The sequence below is a fragment of the Dromaius novaehollandiae genome, chromosome 33 (genome assembly GCF_036370855.1).
Source record: "Dromaius novaehollandiae isolate bDroNov1 chromosome 33, bDroNov1.hap1, whole genome shotgun sequence".
NCBI classification, from domain to species: domain Eukaryota; kingdom Metazoa; phylum Chordata; class Aves; order Casuariiformes; family Dromaiidae; genus Dromaius; species Dromaius novaehollandiae.
In genome coordinates, this window is record NC_088127.1 from 655,139 (window position 1) to 671,284 (window position 16,146).

Here is a 16,146-nt window from a genome sequence, read left to right on the forward strand (position 1 = left end):
ACCAGTGCACTGGCACATGCTCAGTGTGCACTAGTGTGTGCTTAGTGTGCACCAGCACATGCTTAATGTGTACCAGGACACGCTTCCCGTGCACCAGCACACGCTGTGCACCAGCACATGCTTTCCGTGCATTGGTACATGCTTAGTGTGCACCAGCACACGCTTAGCATGCACCAGCACGTGCTCAGCGTGCACTAGCACATGCTTAGGATGCACTGGTGCACAGCTGCCATGCACTAGCACACGCTTAGCGTGCACCAGGACATGCTGCTCTTGCACCAGCACATACTCTGTGCCAGCGCACACTTACCGTGCACTGGCACACACTTAGCGTGCACCAGGCATGATCACAATGCACCAGCACACGCTTAGCATGCACCAGGACACGCTTCCTGTGCACTAGCACACACTTAGCGTGCACCAGGGCATGATCATAACGTACCAGCACACGCTTAGCATGCACCAGCACATGCTTAACGCGCACCAGCACACGCTTAGCACACACAGTACACACTTGCTGGGCACCAGCCCACGCTTTGCACACACCAGCACACACTTAGCACACACCAGCGCACACTTGCTGTGCACCAGCACACGCTTAGCACACACCAGCGCATGATCATAATGCACCAGCACACGCTTAGCACACACCAGCGCACACTCACCGCGCACCAGCACCCGCTTTGCACACACCAGCGCACGCTTAGCACACACCAGCACACACTCGCCGTGCACCAGCACACGCTTAGCACACACCAGCGCACGCTTAGCACGCAGCAGCACACGCTTAGCACACACCAGCGCACACTTGCCGCGCACCAGCACCCGCTCCCCGTGCAGGGGCACCCAGCAGCACCCAGCAGCGCCCCAGCACCCACGGCCACGCACCAGCCGCCGGCGGCCGCGCTCGGGGCCTGCTGCCCCTGTGCCGGGCGCTGCGTCCCCAGGGCCACCACGGTGCCGCGGGGTCGGGGCGGGGGACGCCGGGGGGCCGGGGGGACACGGGGGGGGGTGCGGGGGGGCCGCACTCTTCCTTTGCAGCCTCCTCTCCACCGCAGGCGCCGCCGTCGCCGGAGCTGCTGCCGCCGCCGCCGCGTTTTCTCTCTCTCCTTCGTTTCCTTCCTCGGTCCTTAGGGGAGCGGGCGGGGTCCCCCCCCGGCCCCCGCGCTGCCCCCGGCCCCCCCCAGGGGCCCAGGCGTCCGGGGCAAGGTGCCCCCCCGGCTCTGCCCGCCGCCAGCCCTCCCCTGCAGCCCTTCGCCGCTCCCCCCTTCCCGCCATCTCCCCCCTTTCCGCCATCTCCCCATCCTTCCCCCAGCCCTCCCTCCATCCCTCCCTCCATCCCTCCCTCCATCCCTCCTTCCATCCCTCCTATCCCTCCCTCCATCCCTACTTCCATCCCTTTGTCCCTCCTTCCATTCCTCCATCCCTCTCTCTATTCCCCTATCCCTCCTTCCATCCCTCCTTCTCTCCATCCCTCCTCTCCATCCTTCCCTCCTTTCCTCCCTCCATCCCTGTTCCCCTCTTCCTCCACCTATTCATCTGCCCATCCCTGTCTCCATCCGTCCACCTGTCCATCCTTCCATCTCTCCATCTGTCCATCCCTCCACTCATCCATCTATCCATCCATCTGCCCACCCACCGCCTACCCACCCACCCATCCATTTCTCCTTCCACCTATCCGTCCATCTGTCCACCACCTACCCATCCATCCATGTGCCCATCCATTTGTCCATCCATCCATCCATCCCTCCCTCTACCTAACCATCCCTCCACCTACCCATCTGTCTGTCCATCCATCCATCCCTCCATCCATCCACCTCTATCCATTCCTCCATCTACCATCCATCCCTCTACCTGACCGTTCTTCTACCTGTCCATCCATCTGTCCATCCACCCTTCCACCTAACCATCCAGCCTTCTCTCCACTTTTCTATCCATCCATCCACCTATCCATCCATCTCTCCATCCACCATCCATCCTTCTACCTATCCATCCATCTGTCCATCCATCTATCCATCCATGCCTGCATCCACTCATCTGACTTCTACCTATCCACCCATCCATCCCTCCACCTACCCATCTGTCCCTCCATCCACCCATCCATCCCTCTACTTATCCATCTCTCCATCCATCCCTTCCTCCATCCATCCCTCCATCCCACCACATATCCCTCTGCTTATCCATCCATCCCTCTACCCCTCCATCCGTCTACCCCTCCATCAATCCGTCCTTCTATCTGTCCGTCCATCCATCCCTTACCCCCTTCACCTAATGCTACCTCCATCCCTCCGTCTGTCCGTCTGTCCTCCATCTGTCTGTTCATCCTCTCTCCACCTCTCCATCCCTCTGTCCCTCCGTCTGTTCATCCTCTCGCCAGCTGTCCATCCACCCGTTCACCTGTTCTTTATCCATCTATTCATCCATCCCTCCTTTCCTCCATCCTTCTATCCGTCTGTCCTATCCATTTGTCCTTTCCTCCACCGTTGTCTGTTTGTTCGTCCATCCTGTTCTCCATCTGTCCATCCTTTCTACCATCCCTTCACCCATCTGCCTGTGCATTCATCCATCCTTTCATCCATCCATCTGTCCATCCCTTTATCCGTCCGTGCATTCATCCTTCTTTGATCCAGCTGTTTGTCCGTCCACGCGTCCGTGCTTTTGTCCATCTCTCCATCCATCCTTGTGTCCATCCTTTCCTCCATCCTTCTGTCTACTTGTCGCTTCACCCATCTTTCCAGCCACCTGTCCATCCTTTCATCCTTTCATCCATCCGTCTGTGCTTCCCGCTGTCCGTGTGTCCGTCCTTTCATCCCTCCATTCATCCATCCGTCTGTCCAGCCTTTATCAGCTCATCTGTCCTTCCGTCTGTCCGTGTGTCCGTCTTTTCATCCCTCCGTTCATCCGTCTGTTCATCCCTCCGCTCATCCATCGCTTCTTTCCCCCCTTTGGCCATTTATTGCCCCCTCCATCCGTCCCTCCTTCCCGCTCCCTGGCGCGGGGCGCCTGGGGGGGGCTCCGGGACCCCCGGGGGGACCCCGACACCCCGGGGGGCTCCGGGACCCCCGGAGCAGGGGGGCAGGGCGCCGGGGGGGGCGCAGGGACGCCGGGCAGGGGGTGCGGGGCCCCCCCGGGGCCCCCGGGGCAGCGCCGGGCCGGGGGGGCCGGGGCTGGGGGGGGCCGAAGCCGTTTAATCTCTCTTCTCTTTGTCTCCTCTCTCGCCCCCGCCCGTGTGTCCCCCCCCGTCCCCCCCCCGTCCCCCCCCCCCCGCTCTCTCCTCCTGCCTTTTCTTCCGGTGCTTAAAGTAGAAGTGGAACAAAAAGGTAAAAAGACCCTTCGCTCCGGCCCCTGGGACCGCCCGGCCCCGCAACCCCCCCGCCGCCCCCCGCCCCCGCGGGGCGCCCCCCCCCCGAACCTGACCCCCCCCCGTCCTGTGCTCCCACCCCCCCGAACCTGATCCCCCACCCTGAGCCCTCCCCGAACCTCATCCCCCCGCCCTGAGCCCCCCAAACCTGACCCCGTCCTGCACCCCGACCCCCCAAACCTGGCCCCCCCGCCCTGAGCCCCCCCACCCCACTCCCCGACCCCCCTGAACCTGATCCCCCGCACCCCGACCCCCGAACCTGGCCCCCCCATCCTGCACCCTGACCCCCTCGAGCCCCCCCAAATCTGACCCCCCCACCCCACTCCCCGACCCCCCCGGACCTGACCCCTCCACCCTGAGCCCCCTGAGCCCCCCCGAACCTGACCCCGTGCCCCAAGTCCCCCGAACCTGACCCCCCCGACACCCCCCTCCTGCACCCCGAATCCCCCCGATTCACCCCAAACCTGACCCCCCATCAGCACCCTGCGCCCCCGATCTGCACCCCAAATCCCCCCGATTCACCCCAAAGCTGACCCCCCATCAGCACCCTGTGCCCCTGAGCCTGCACCCCAAATCCCCCCCGATTCACCCCAAACCTGACCCCCCCATCAGCACCCTGTGCCCCCGATCTGCACCCCAAATCCCCCCGATTCACCCCAAACCTGACCCCCCATCAGCACCCTGTGCCCCCGATCTGCACCCCAAATCTCCCCGATTCACCCCAAACCTGACCCCCCATCCTGCACCCCGAATCCCCCCGATTCACCCCAAACCTGACCCCCCATCAGCACCCTGACACCCCCGATCTGCACCCCAAATCCCACCGAGCCTCCCCAAACCCGACACCCCCCAACACCCCCATCCGCACCCTAAATCCTCCCGATTCTCCCTAAACCTGACACCCCCCGGCACCCCCATCCTGCACCCAAAATCCCCCGATCGTCCCCAAACCCGACCCCCCCATCAGCACCCCGCACCCCCGATCTGCCCCCCAAATCCCCCCAATTCTCCCCAAACCCTGGCGCCCCCCCACCCTGCCCATCCTGCACCCAAAAACCGCACAATCCCCCCCGCTCCCCCATCCTGCCCCCCAGATCCCCCCCAAACCCCAATCCTGCCCCCCAACCCCCCATCCTGCCCCCCAGATCCCCCCCAACCCCCCATCCTGCCCCCCAAATCCCCTCAAACCCCCCAATCCTGCCCCCAAATGCCCCCAACCCCCCATCCTGCCCCCCAGATCCCCCCAAACCCCAATCCTGCCCCCCAACCCCCCAGCTCCCTGATCCTGCCCCCAAATCCCCCCAACCCCCCCAACCTGCCCCCCAAATCCCCCCAGCCCCCCGATCCTGCCCCCCAAATCCCCCCAAACATCAATCCTGCCCCCCAAATCCCCCAGCCCCCCAATCCTACCCCCCAAATCCCCCCAATCCCCCAATCCTGCCCCCTAAATGCCTCCAACCCCTCCATCCTGCCCCCCAAATCCCCCCAGCCCCCCGATCCTGCCCCCCAAATCCCCCCAAACATCAATCCTGCCCCCCAAATCCCCCAGCCCCCCAATCCTGCCCCCAAATCCCCCCAACCCCCTGATCCTGCCCCCCAAATCCCCCCAATCCCTCGATCCTGCCCCCCACCCCGCAGCTCCCCCATCCTGCCCCCCAAATCCCCCAACCCCTGATCCTGCCCCCCCAAATTACCCCAACCACCCGATCCTGCCCCACAAATCCCCCCAACCTCCTGATCCTGCCCCCCAGATCCCCCCAAACCCCCCAATCCCACCCCGAACCCCGACATCCCCGATCCCCCAAACCCCCGATCCTGCCCCCCAAATCCCCCCAACCCCCCATCCTGCCCCCCAAACCCCCGATCCTGCCCCCCAAATCCCCCCAACCCCCCATCCTGCCCCCCAACCACCCGATCCTGCCCCACAAATCCCCCCAACCCCCCATCCTGCCCCCCAACCCCTCGATCCTGCCCCCCCAAATCCCCCAACCCCCTCATCCCGCCCCCCAAATCCCCCTGTCCCCTGATCCTGCCCCCCAAATCCCCATCCTGCCCCAAACCCTGACTCCCCCACATCCCCCATCCCGCCCCCCCTTGTCCCCCCCAGCCCCCCAGTTGCCCCTGGCCTCGCCCCCCTCCCCCCCGGGCTGGGGGTCCCCAGGAAGGGGTTAATCTCCCCCCAGGCAGGAAGGGGTTAATCTCGCCCCCCCCCCGGGGGTTGGTGACATAATTTGTTATTAAGGAGGTAATTAGTGCAGGACCCCCCCCCCAGTTAGTGCTAACGAGGGGGGGCTGCCTCGGGGTCATCCCTGGGCTGGGGGGGTAATTAGTGCCCCCCCCAAAGGACACCCCAGGGTGCCCCCAGGATCCCCCTGGGGACCCTCGAGGGACCCCAACACCCCATGGGGACACCCCAAGGTGCCCCCAGACCCCCAGGTCCCCTTGAGGGACCCCAAGACCACCAGGAGCCCCCCAGGTCCCCTCGAGGGACCCCCAACACCCAATGGGGACAACCCAAGATGCTCCCAGACCCCCTGAGACCCCCTAGGTCCCCTCGAGGGACCCCAAGACCCTCCGGGACACCCGAAGGTGCCCCCAGACCCCCTGAGGAACCCCCTGAGACCCCCAGGTCCCCTTGAGGGACCCCAAGACCACCAGGAACCCCCCATGAGACCCCCAGGTCCCCTCAAGGGACACCAAGACCACCAGGAACCCCCCATGAGACCCCCAGGTCCCCTCAAGGGACACCAAGATCTCCTGGGACACCCCAAGGTGCCCTCCAGACCCCCCGTGAGACCCCAAGGTCCCCTCGAGGGACCCCCATGGACACCCCAAGGTGCCTGCAGGCCCCCCTGAACCTCTGTGAGACCCCCCAGGTCCCCTCGAGGGACCCCCAAGACCACATGGGGACACCCCAAAGTGCCCCCAGGCCCCCCTGAACCTCTGTGAGACCCCCAGGTCCCCTCGAGGGACCCCAAGACCACCAGGACCCCCCATGAGACCCCCAGGTCCCCTCGAGGGACCACAAGACCCCATGGGGACACCCCAAGGTGCCCCATGAGACCCCTTAGGTCCCCTTGAGGGACCCCAGGGACCCCCTAAGGTGCCCCCAGAGCCCCCCCAGGCCTCTTGAGGCCCCCCCAAGCCCCGGGCGGGGGCCAGGCCGGGGCACCCCATGTTCCCCCCCCCTTCCCATGTCCCCTCCTTTCTCCCCCCTCCTGCCCCCCCCGGGGCAGCGGGACCCCCCCCAGGGCAGGGCCGGGGCAGGGGTCGCCCCCGGGGGGGCATCGCCGTAAGTACGGGGGGGGGGCCGGGGCGGGAGGGGCCGGGGGGGCAGCGAGGAGCCCCGAGACCCCCCCAAATCCCTCCTCCCCCCCCGCCTCTGGCTGACCGGGAGACCCCCACATCCCCCCGAGAGGCCCCCAAATCCGCCCCCCCCTGCGGGCAGGGGCAGCTCGGGGGGGGCAGCAGGGGCAGTTGGGGGGGGCAGTTCAGCAGAGGCAGCTCCAGAGGGGCAGTTCCATAGGGGCAATCCGGGGGGGCAATTCCATAGGGGCAGTTCCAGGGGGCCAGGTCCATCGGGGCAGCTCCATAGGGGCAATTCCGGGGCAGGGGGGAGCAGTTCCATAGGGGCAATTCTAGGGGGGCAGTTCAGGGGGAGCAGGTCCATGGGGGCAATTTCGGGGGGGCAGCTCCATATGGGAAGCAACGCTATAGGGGGGTGGCTCCATAGGGGAGGCAGCTCAGTAGGGGGCAGCGCCATGGGGGGGCGGCTCCATAGGGCACTGTATAGGGGTGCTCCATAGGGGGAGCTCTATAGGGGGCTCCATAGGGGTGGCGGCTCTGTAGGGGTCCATAGGGGCAGCTCTATGGGGGGGCTCTATAGGGGCAGCTCCATGGGGGGGGTCCATAGGGGGCAGCTCCGTACGGGGGGCTCTATAGGGGCAGCTCCATAGGGGGGGCAGCTCCACAGGGGGTCTCTATAGGGGGCAGCTCTATAGGGGGGGCGGCTCCATAGGGGGGTTCCATAGGGGGGGCAGCTCCATGGGGGGGGTCCGTAGGGGGCTCCATAGGAGGGGTCCGTAGGGGCGGGTTCATAGGGGGCAGCTCCATAGGGGGCTCCGTAGGGGGGGCTCTATAGGGGGGACAGCTCCATAGGGAGGTCCATAGGGGGGGCTCTATAGGGGCAGCTCCATGGGGGGGGTCTATAGGGGGCAGCTCCGTAGGGGGCAGCTCCACAGGGGGGGCTCTATAGGGGCAGCTCCATAGGGGGGCTTCCATAGGGGGCAGCTCTATAGGGGGGCGGCTCCGTAGGGGGCAGCTCCACAGGGGGGGCTCTATAGGGGCAGCTCCATAGCGGGGCTTCCATAGGGGGCAGCTCTATAGGCGGGGCAGCTCCATAGGGGGCTCCATAGGGGGGGCGGCTCCGTAGGGGTCCATAGGGGGCAGCTCCATGGGGGGGGCTCCATAGGAGGGGTTCCATAGAGGCGGCTCCATAGGGGGGTCCACAGGGGGCAGCTCCATAGGAGATTTTATAGGGGGTCCATGGGGGGGTCCATAGGGGGCGGGTCCATAGGGGGCAGCTCCATAGGGGATTTTATAGGAGGTCCATGGGGGGGGACCATAGGGGGCGGCTCTATAGGGGATCCATAGGGGGGTCCATAGGGGCAGCTCCATGGGGGGGCTCCATAGGGGGCAGCTCCATAGGGGTTCCATGGGGGGATCCATAGGGGGCAGCTCCATAGGGGGTCCATGGGGGGGCTCCATAGGGGGCAGCTCCATAGGGGATTTTATAGGGGGTCCATGGGGGAGTTCCATAGGGGGCGGCTCTATAGAGGGTCCATAGGGGGGTCCATAGGGGCAGCTCCATAGGGGGTCCATGGGGGGGGTCCATAGGGGGCAGCTCCATAGGGGCAGCTCCATAGGGGGTCCATGGGGGGGGTCCATAGGGGGCAGCTCCATAGGGGGCAGCTCCATAGGGGTTCCATGGGGGGGTCCATAGGGGGCGGCTCTATAGGGGGTCCATAGGGGGTCCATAGGGGGCAGCTCCATAGGGGCAGCTCCATAGGGGGTCCATGGGGGGGGTCCATAGGGGGCAGCTCCATAGGGGCAGCTCCATAGGGGTTCCATGGGGGGGTCCATAGGGGGCAGCTCCATAGGGGGTCCATGGGGGGGGTCCATAGGGGGCAGCTCCATAGGGGCAGCTCCATAGGGGGTCCATGGGGGGGTCCATAGGGGGTCCATAGGGGGCAGCTCCATAGGGGCAGCTCCATAGGGGGTCCATGGGGGGGGTCCATAGGGGGCGGGTCCATAGGGGGCAGCTCCATAGGGGGTCCATGGGGGGGTCCATAGGGGGGTCCATAGGGGCAGCTCCATAGGGGTTCCATGGGGGGGGTCCATAGGGGGCAGCTCCATAGGGGCAGCTCCATAGGGGGTCCATGGGGGGGGTCCATAGGGGGCGGCTCTATTGGGGGTCCATAGGGGGCAGCTCCATAGGGGCAGCTCCATAGGGGGTCCATGGGGGGGTCCATAGGGGGCCCGGCTCCCGGGGCCCCGCGGCGCAGCCAGGGTTGAGCCGCCGCCGCCGCGTCTCTCGGCGGGGCCGGGCCGGGCCGGGGCGGGGCCGGGCGCCGGCGGCTTCTTCCACAGGTGCCGGGAGCGGCCGGGCCGGGCCGGGCCGCGGCGGCGGCGGCGCCTAACGCCTCTCTCTCCCGCTCCTCCCGCCAGGACCCGCCGGCCGCCGCCGCCGCCCCCCGGAGCGCGGCGCCCGCCGCCGCCTGTGAGTCCCCGCGCGCCGCCGCTCCCCGCCCGCCCGCGCCGGGGGCGACACCCCCCCACCCCCCCCCCCCGCTGCCCCGCCGACCGCCCCCCCGCCCTGCGCCCGCCGGCGGCACCGGCTGCAGCGGGCACCGGCTGCGGGTGTGCACGGGCCTGGTGTGCAACGGGCTGGCGTGCACCGGCTGCGGGTGTGCACGGGCTGCGGGTGTGCAACGGCCTGGTGTGCACTGGCCGCGAGTGTGCACTGGCCTGGTGTGCAACGGCCCGGTGTGCAACGGCCCGGTGTGCACGGGCTGCGGGTGTGGACGGGCTGCGGGTGTGCAATGGCCTGGTGTGCACGGGCTGCAGGTGTGCACTGGCCTGGTGTGCAACAGCCCAGCATGCAACAGCCTGGTGTGCATGGGCTGCGGGTGTGCACGGGCTATGGGTGTGCAACGGCCTGGTGTGCACGGGCTGCGGGCGTGCACAGGCTGTGGGTGTGCAATGGCCTGGTGTGCACGGGCTGCAGGTGTGCACTGGCCTGGTGTGCAACAGCCAGCGTGCACAGGCTGCAGTGTGCACAGGATGTGGGCGTGCAATGGCCAGTGTGCACCAGCCTGGTGTGCAACAGCCAGCGTGCACAGGCTGCAGTGTGCACGGGCTGTGGGTGTGCATGGGCCGATGTGCAACAGCCTGGCGTGCACTGGTTGCGAGCGTGCATGGGCTGTGGGTGTGCACAGGCCAACGTGCACACGGCCTGGTGTGCACAGGCTACAGGCGTGCACAGATGGTGTGCTACAGCTCTTGTGCACTCACAGTCCATGTGTGTGCATGGCCCTCGTGTGTGCATGGCCTGTGCACACGCGCAGCCCTCGTGCACGCGTGGTCCTCGTGTGTACACAGTCCCTGTGTGTTCCTGTGCACACTTGGTCCTCTTGCACACACGGCCCTGGTGCACACGCAGCCCTTGTGCACACGCAGCCATCACGTGCTCATGGACCCCTCGTGCACACGCAGCCCTCGTGCACGCGCAGCCCTCGTGCACGCACAGCCGTATGTGCTCATTTGTGCTGGTGCACACGCAGCCCCTGTGCACGCACGGCCCTTGTGCACCTGCAGCTCTTGTGCACACGCAGCTCTTGTGCACACACAGCCATACGTGCTCCTGGGGCGTTTGCACGCACAGCCCTTGTGCACCTGCGGCTCTCGTGCACACGCAGCCCTCGTGCACGCCCAGCTATATGTGCTCACGGGCTGTTTGTACGCACAACCCTTGTGCACACGCAGCCCTGGTGCACACGCAGCTCTTGTGCACGCACGGCCCTGGGGCACACGCGGCGCTGGTGCACACACGGCCACGTGTGCTCCTGGGCTCTCGTGCACACACGGCCCTGGGGCACACGCAGCCCTCGTGCACATGCAGCGCTTGTGCACACACGGCCACGTGTGCTGCGGGGCCCTTGTGCACACGCAGCCCTTGTGCACACGCAGTGCACACACGGGCCCCGGTGTGCGGCTGCCCGCCGGCGGGGGGGGGCCCGTGGCAGGTGCCGGGCCCGGCGGGGGGGCGCAGCAGGCGCTGCCGGGGGAGGGGCTTGCACACGCGTGTGCACACGTGCGGGCGGCTGCGTGCGCGGGGGGGAGGCACGGGGCCCGCATAGGCGGTGGGGGGGGGCGTGCGGCACACGCGTGTGCACACACACACGCAGCCGCCCCTGCGGGCGTGCAAGAACAGCCAGGCACGGCGGCGCACACGCGTGTGACACACGTGTGTGCAAGCCCAGGCACCGACGCGTGTGCAGGGCCGTGCACATGCCTGGGAGCCCCCCGCGGCCAGGACCACCCAGGCGTGACGCCGCACACGCAGCCACACGCGTGTGCGAAGCCGCCACACGCGTGTGAGCGCTGGCGCACACGTGTGCATGTCCCCAAGCTCCTGCACACGTGTGCTCACACACAGCCGCCCGTGCGGGCACGCGTGACCCCCCCCCCGCGCACGCCCCCGCTGGCACACACGCGTGTGCCCCTGCCGGCACACACGTGTGCGTGCCCGGAGGGGGGGCCCCCCACGTGGGAGGGCACGGGGGGTGCTGCGCACACGCGTGTGCACACGCTCACACGTGGGCAGGCTCCGGGCGGGGGGGGCTGGGCCAGGCTGGGGCCCCCCCGGAGGCCGGGGGGGGGTGGGGGGGGCCCGGACGCCTGGGTCCCCTGGGGGGGTTAGAGAGGCCGGGGGGGTTGGGGGGACCCGGACACCTGGGTCCCCGGGGGGGGCAGTGAGGTTAGTGGGGGGGGACCCGGATGCCTGGGTCCCCCGGGGGGGGGGTCAGTGAGGTTAGTGGGGGGGGACCTGGATGCCTGGGTCCCCTGGGGGGGGCAATGAGGCCTGGGGGGGGACCCGGACACCTGGGTCCCCTGGGGGGGGGCAGTGAGGTTTAGCGGGGGGGGCCCGATGCCTGGGTCCCCTGGGGGGGGGGCAGTGAGGTTTAGCGGGGGGGGCCCGGACGCCTGGGTCCCCAGGGGGGGCAGTGAGGTTAGTGGGGGGGGACCCAGATGCCTGGGTCCCTGGGGGGGGGCAGTGAGGCTGGGGGGGGGGACCCGGACGCCCGGGTCCCGGGGGGGGCGTTAGCGAGGCCCCGTGGGGGGGGCCGAGGCCCCGGGGCCCCCAGCCTGGCCCAGCCGGGGTTTGGGGGGGGGGGTCCACCACATCCCCCCCGCCCCACGTCACCCCCCCGGCGCAGAGACCCGGGGGGGCCGTGGGAGGAGGAGGGGGGGGCCGGTCTCTGCCCCGGGGGGGGTGGCGGCGCGTTTCCCCCCCCCCCGTCCCCGCGTCCCCCCCCCCTTTCTCTCCCTGCAGCGCTAACCCCCCCGTTTCTCTCCCCCAGCCTCTCTGCAGCCGGCGCCGGACAGCGGGAGCACGGGGGGGGCCCGTCCCCCTCCGCGTCCCCCCCCCCGGGGGGGCAGCCCCGTGTCCCCCCCCCCGTCACCCCCCCCGTCATGTCGCCGTTCGATCAACCCTGGCTGGCGCGAGGAGGGGGCGGGTTCGGCAGGGCCCCCCCGCCTTAGGCCCCCCCACCTTAGGGCCCCCCCCACCCTAGGGCCCCCCCTCCACTTTAGGGACCCCCCCCAGGGAGAGCTGCCCCCCCCCAGACCCATAGTAGGGCCTGTCCCCCCCCCATGGGGAGGGTTTTGGGGTGGGGGGGGCAGGACGCCTGGGCCCTCCGTGGGGGGGCTGCTGCCACCCCCCCCACCCTGCTGCTGGTGGGGGGGGACAGCAGTGTCCCCCCCCTTCTGGGCCCCCCCTTCCCTCCTCCCCCCCCCACTGCCTCGCTACCTCCTTCCCCCCCCCCACCCGGCTGTGGGACCCCCCCCATCGGTGTCACCCCTGTCCCCTCTGGGGTCCCCCCTGCCTCCCCCCCGGGGCTGGGGTCCCCCCTGTCCCCCCGTCCCCCCCTCCCGGGGTCGGGCCCCCCCCCGGCTGGGGCCGCTCATGAACCGCTTCTCTCTTCTCTCCTGCTTCTCGCTGTGTCCCCCCGTCCCTCTGTCCCCCCGTGTCCCCCCCATGTCCCCCTGTCCCCACCTGTGTCCCTCCCATGTCCCTCTGCGTGTCCTGCCCGTCCCTGCGTCCTCACGTGTGTCTCCATGTCCCCATGGGTGTCCTCGTGTCCATCCCTGTCCTCATGGATGTCCTCATGGGTGTCCCCTGTCCCCATGGGTGTCCCCATGCCCTCATGGCTGTCCCCGTGTCCCCATGGGTGTCCTCGTGTCCTCACGGCTGTCCTCATGTCCATCCCTGTGTCCCCATGTCCCTCTGTGTTGTCCATCCCTGTATCCTCCTCATGTGCATCCATGTGTCCCCATGGGTGTCCCTGTGTCCTCATGGCTGTCCCTGTGTCTCCATGGGTGTCCTCGTGTCCATCCCTGTGTCCCCGTGCGCATCCCTCTGTCCTTGTGTGTGTCCCTCATCCGTCCTTGTGTTTTTGCATCTGTGCTTGTGCCCCCCCGTGCGTCCCCGTGTCCCTGCTCGTATCCCCATGTGTCCTTGTGTCTGTCCCCACCTCCATTCCCATGGCCTTCTGTCTGTCCTGGTGTCCATCGCCGTGTCTGTCCCTGTCTGTCCCCATCCTTGTGTCTGTCCACACGTCTTTGTGTCTGTGTACTTGTGTCTGTCCTTGTGTCCTCTGTCCATCCCCATGTCCATGCCCATGTCCTTGTGTCCCTGCGTCTGCTCCTGTGTTCTCATGTCCCTGTGCCTGTCCCCGTGTCCGTCCCTGTGTCTGTCCACATCTCATGTGCTTATGGCTCTCCCTGTGTCCATCTCTGCGTCCTTGTGTCTGTCCTTGTGTCCCTGTGTTCATCTTGTGTCCTTGCGTCTGCCTCCATGTCTGTGCCCATGTCCTTGTGTCCATCCCGTATCCATTCGTATGTCCTTGTGCCCATCTTGTGTCCCTGTGTGCCGCCATGTCCATGCCTGTGTCCCCGTATCTGTTCCTGTGTCCCTGTGTCCCCACATCTGTCCCTATGTCCTTGTGTCCATCCCCATGTGTTCTCATGTCCATGGTTGTGTCCGCATGTCTGTCTCTACGTCCTTGTGTCCATCGCTCTGCGTCCCTACGTCTACACTTGCATCCTCGTGTTTGTGCCTATGTTCTTGTGTCTGTCCCCATGTCCTTGGGTCCATCTTGTGTCCTTGTATCTGCCTCCACGTCTGTCCTTGTGTCTTTGTGTCTGTCCCCGTGCCCATCCCTGTGTCCTTGGGTCCATCTTGTGTCCTTGTATCTGCCTCCACGTCTGTCCTGGTGTCTTTGTGTCTGTCCCCGTGCCCATCCCTGTGTCCTTGGGTCCATCTTGTGTCCTTGTATCTGCCTCCACGTCTGTCCTGGTGTCTTTGTGTCTGTCCCCGTGCCCATCCCTGTGTCCTTGGGTCCATCTTGTGTCCTTGTATCTGCCTCCACGTCCATACCCATGTCCTGGTGTCCATCTCGTGTCCCTGTGTGTGCCCTCGTATCCCTGCCTGTGTCCCCGTGTCTACCTCCATGTCCATCGTCACGTCTCGGTGTCCATCTTGTGTCCCTGCGTGTGCCCTCGTGTCCATGCCCGCGTCCCCCCGTCCACCTCCACGTCCGTCCCCACGCCCTGCGTCCGTCCCCGCGCCCGTCCCCCCCAGTCTTCGTGTGCCCGGGCACGCTGCAGCGCATCGGCGAGGCCACCTCCACCCACGAGTCGGAGCACCAGGCGGGCGCCTGGTGCAAGGACCCGCTGCAGGCGGGCGACCGCATCTACGTCATGCCCTGGGTGCCCTACCGCACCGACACGCTCACCGAGTACGCCTCGTGGGCCGACTACGTGGGCGCCCGCCACACCACCACCTACCGCCTGCCCAACCGCGTCGACGGCACGGGCTTCGTGGTCTACGACGGCGCCGTCTTCTACAACAAGGAGCGCACGCGCAACGTGGTCAAGTACGACCTGCGCACCCGCATCAAGAGCGGCGAGACGGTGGTGGGCGCCGCCAACTACCACGACACCTCGCCCTACCGCTGGGGCGGCAAGAGCGACATCGACCTGGCCGTGGACGAGGAGGGCCTGTGGGTCATCTACGCCACCGAGGGCAACGGCGGGCGCCTGGTCGTGAGCCAGCTCAACCCCTACACGCTGCGCTTCGAGGGCACCTGGGACACGGCCTACGACAAGCGGGCCGCCTCCAACGCCTTCATGGCCTGCGGCGTGCTCTACGTGGTGCGCAGCGTCTACGCCGACGACGACAGCGAGGCCGCCGGCAACCGCGTGGCCTACGCCTTCAACACGCGGGCCAACCGCGAGGAGCCCGCCGGGCTGCCCTTCCCCAACCCCTACCAGTACGTCTCCTCCGTGGCCTACAACCCCCGCGACAACCAGCTCTACGTGTGGAACAACTACTTCGTGGTGCGCTACGGCCTCGAGTTCGGGCCGCCCGACCCCGGCGCCGGTGAGCGGCGGCGGTGGCGGCGGCCATCTTCCTCCTTCCCACCGCCCCCGGGGCCGGCTGGGTCCATGGAAGGGAGGTTCTGGGGGTCTGGGGTCATGGAGGGAGGTCCTGGGGGTCTGGGGTCATGGTGGGAGGTCCTGGGGGTCTGGGGTCATGGTGGGGGGCTCCTGGGGGTCTGGGTCCATGGAAGGGAGGTTCTGGGGGTCTGGGTCCATGGTGGGGGAAGCCCTGTGGCTCTGGGTCCATGGTGGGGGAAGCCCTGGAGGTCTGGGTCCGTGGTGGTGGGGTCCTGGGGGTCTGGGTCCATGGTGGGGGAAGCCCTGGAGGTCTGGGTCCATGGTGGGGGGCTCTTGGGGGTCTGGGTCCATGGTGGGGGGGTCCTGGGGGTCTGGGGTCATGGAAGGGAGGTCCTGGGGGTCTGGGGTCATGGTGGGGGGCTCCTGGGGGTCTGGGTCCATGATGGGGGAAGCCCTGGAGGTCTGGGGTCATGGTGGGGGGCTCCTGTGGCTCTGGGTCCATGGTGGGGGGGTCCTGGGGGTCTGGGGTCATGGAAGGGAGGTCCTGGGGGTCTGGGGTCATGGTGGGGGGCTCCTGGGGGTCTGGGTCCATGGTGGGGGAAGCCCTGGAGGTCTGGGGTCATGGTGGGGGGTTCCTGGGGGTCTGGGTCCATGGTGGGGGGGTCCTGGGGGTCTGGGGTCATGGAAGGGAGGTCCTGGGGGTCTGGGGTCATGGTGGGGGGCTCCTGGGGGTCTGGGTCCATGATGGGGGAAGCCCTGGAGGTCTGGGGTCATGGTGGGGGGCTCCTGGAGGTCTGGGGTCATGGTGGGGGAAGCCCTGTGGCTCTGGGTCCATGGTGGGGGGGTCCTGGGGGTCTGGGGTCATGGTGGGGGGGTCCTGGGGGTCTGGGTCCATGGAAGGGAGGTCCTGGGGGTCTGGGGTCGTGGAGGGAGGTCCTGGGGGTCTGGGTCCATGGTGGGGGGCTCCTGGGGGTGTGGGGTCATGGAAGGGAGGTCCTGGGGGTGTGGGGTCATGGTGGGGGAAGCCCTGGGGGTCTGGGTCC

The 16,146-nt window shown here is 67.6% G+C and overlaps 1 protein-coding gene across 1 annotated transcript in view; it reads left to right on the plus strand.

Moving 5' to 3' along the window:
• Positions 1–16,146, plus strand: part of ADGRL1 (adhesion G protein-coupled receptor L1) — a 49,822-nt gene that overhangs the window by 9,963 nt on the left and 23,713 nt on the right. The window contains exons 5-6 of the mRNA XM_064499208.1: positions 3,306–3,320; positions 14,286–15,086. Coding sequence (XP_064355278.1) covers positions 3,306–3,320; positions 14,286–15,086 — 816 coding nt within the window. The remainder of the gene's footprint in view (positions 1–3,305; positions 3,321–14,285; positions 15,087–16,146) is intronic.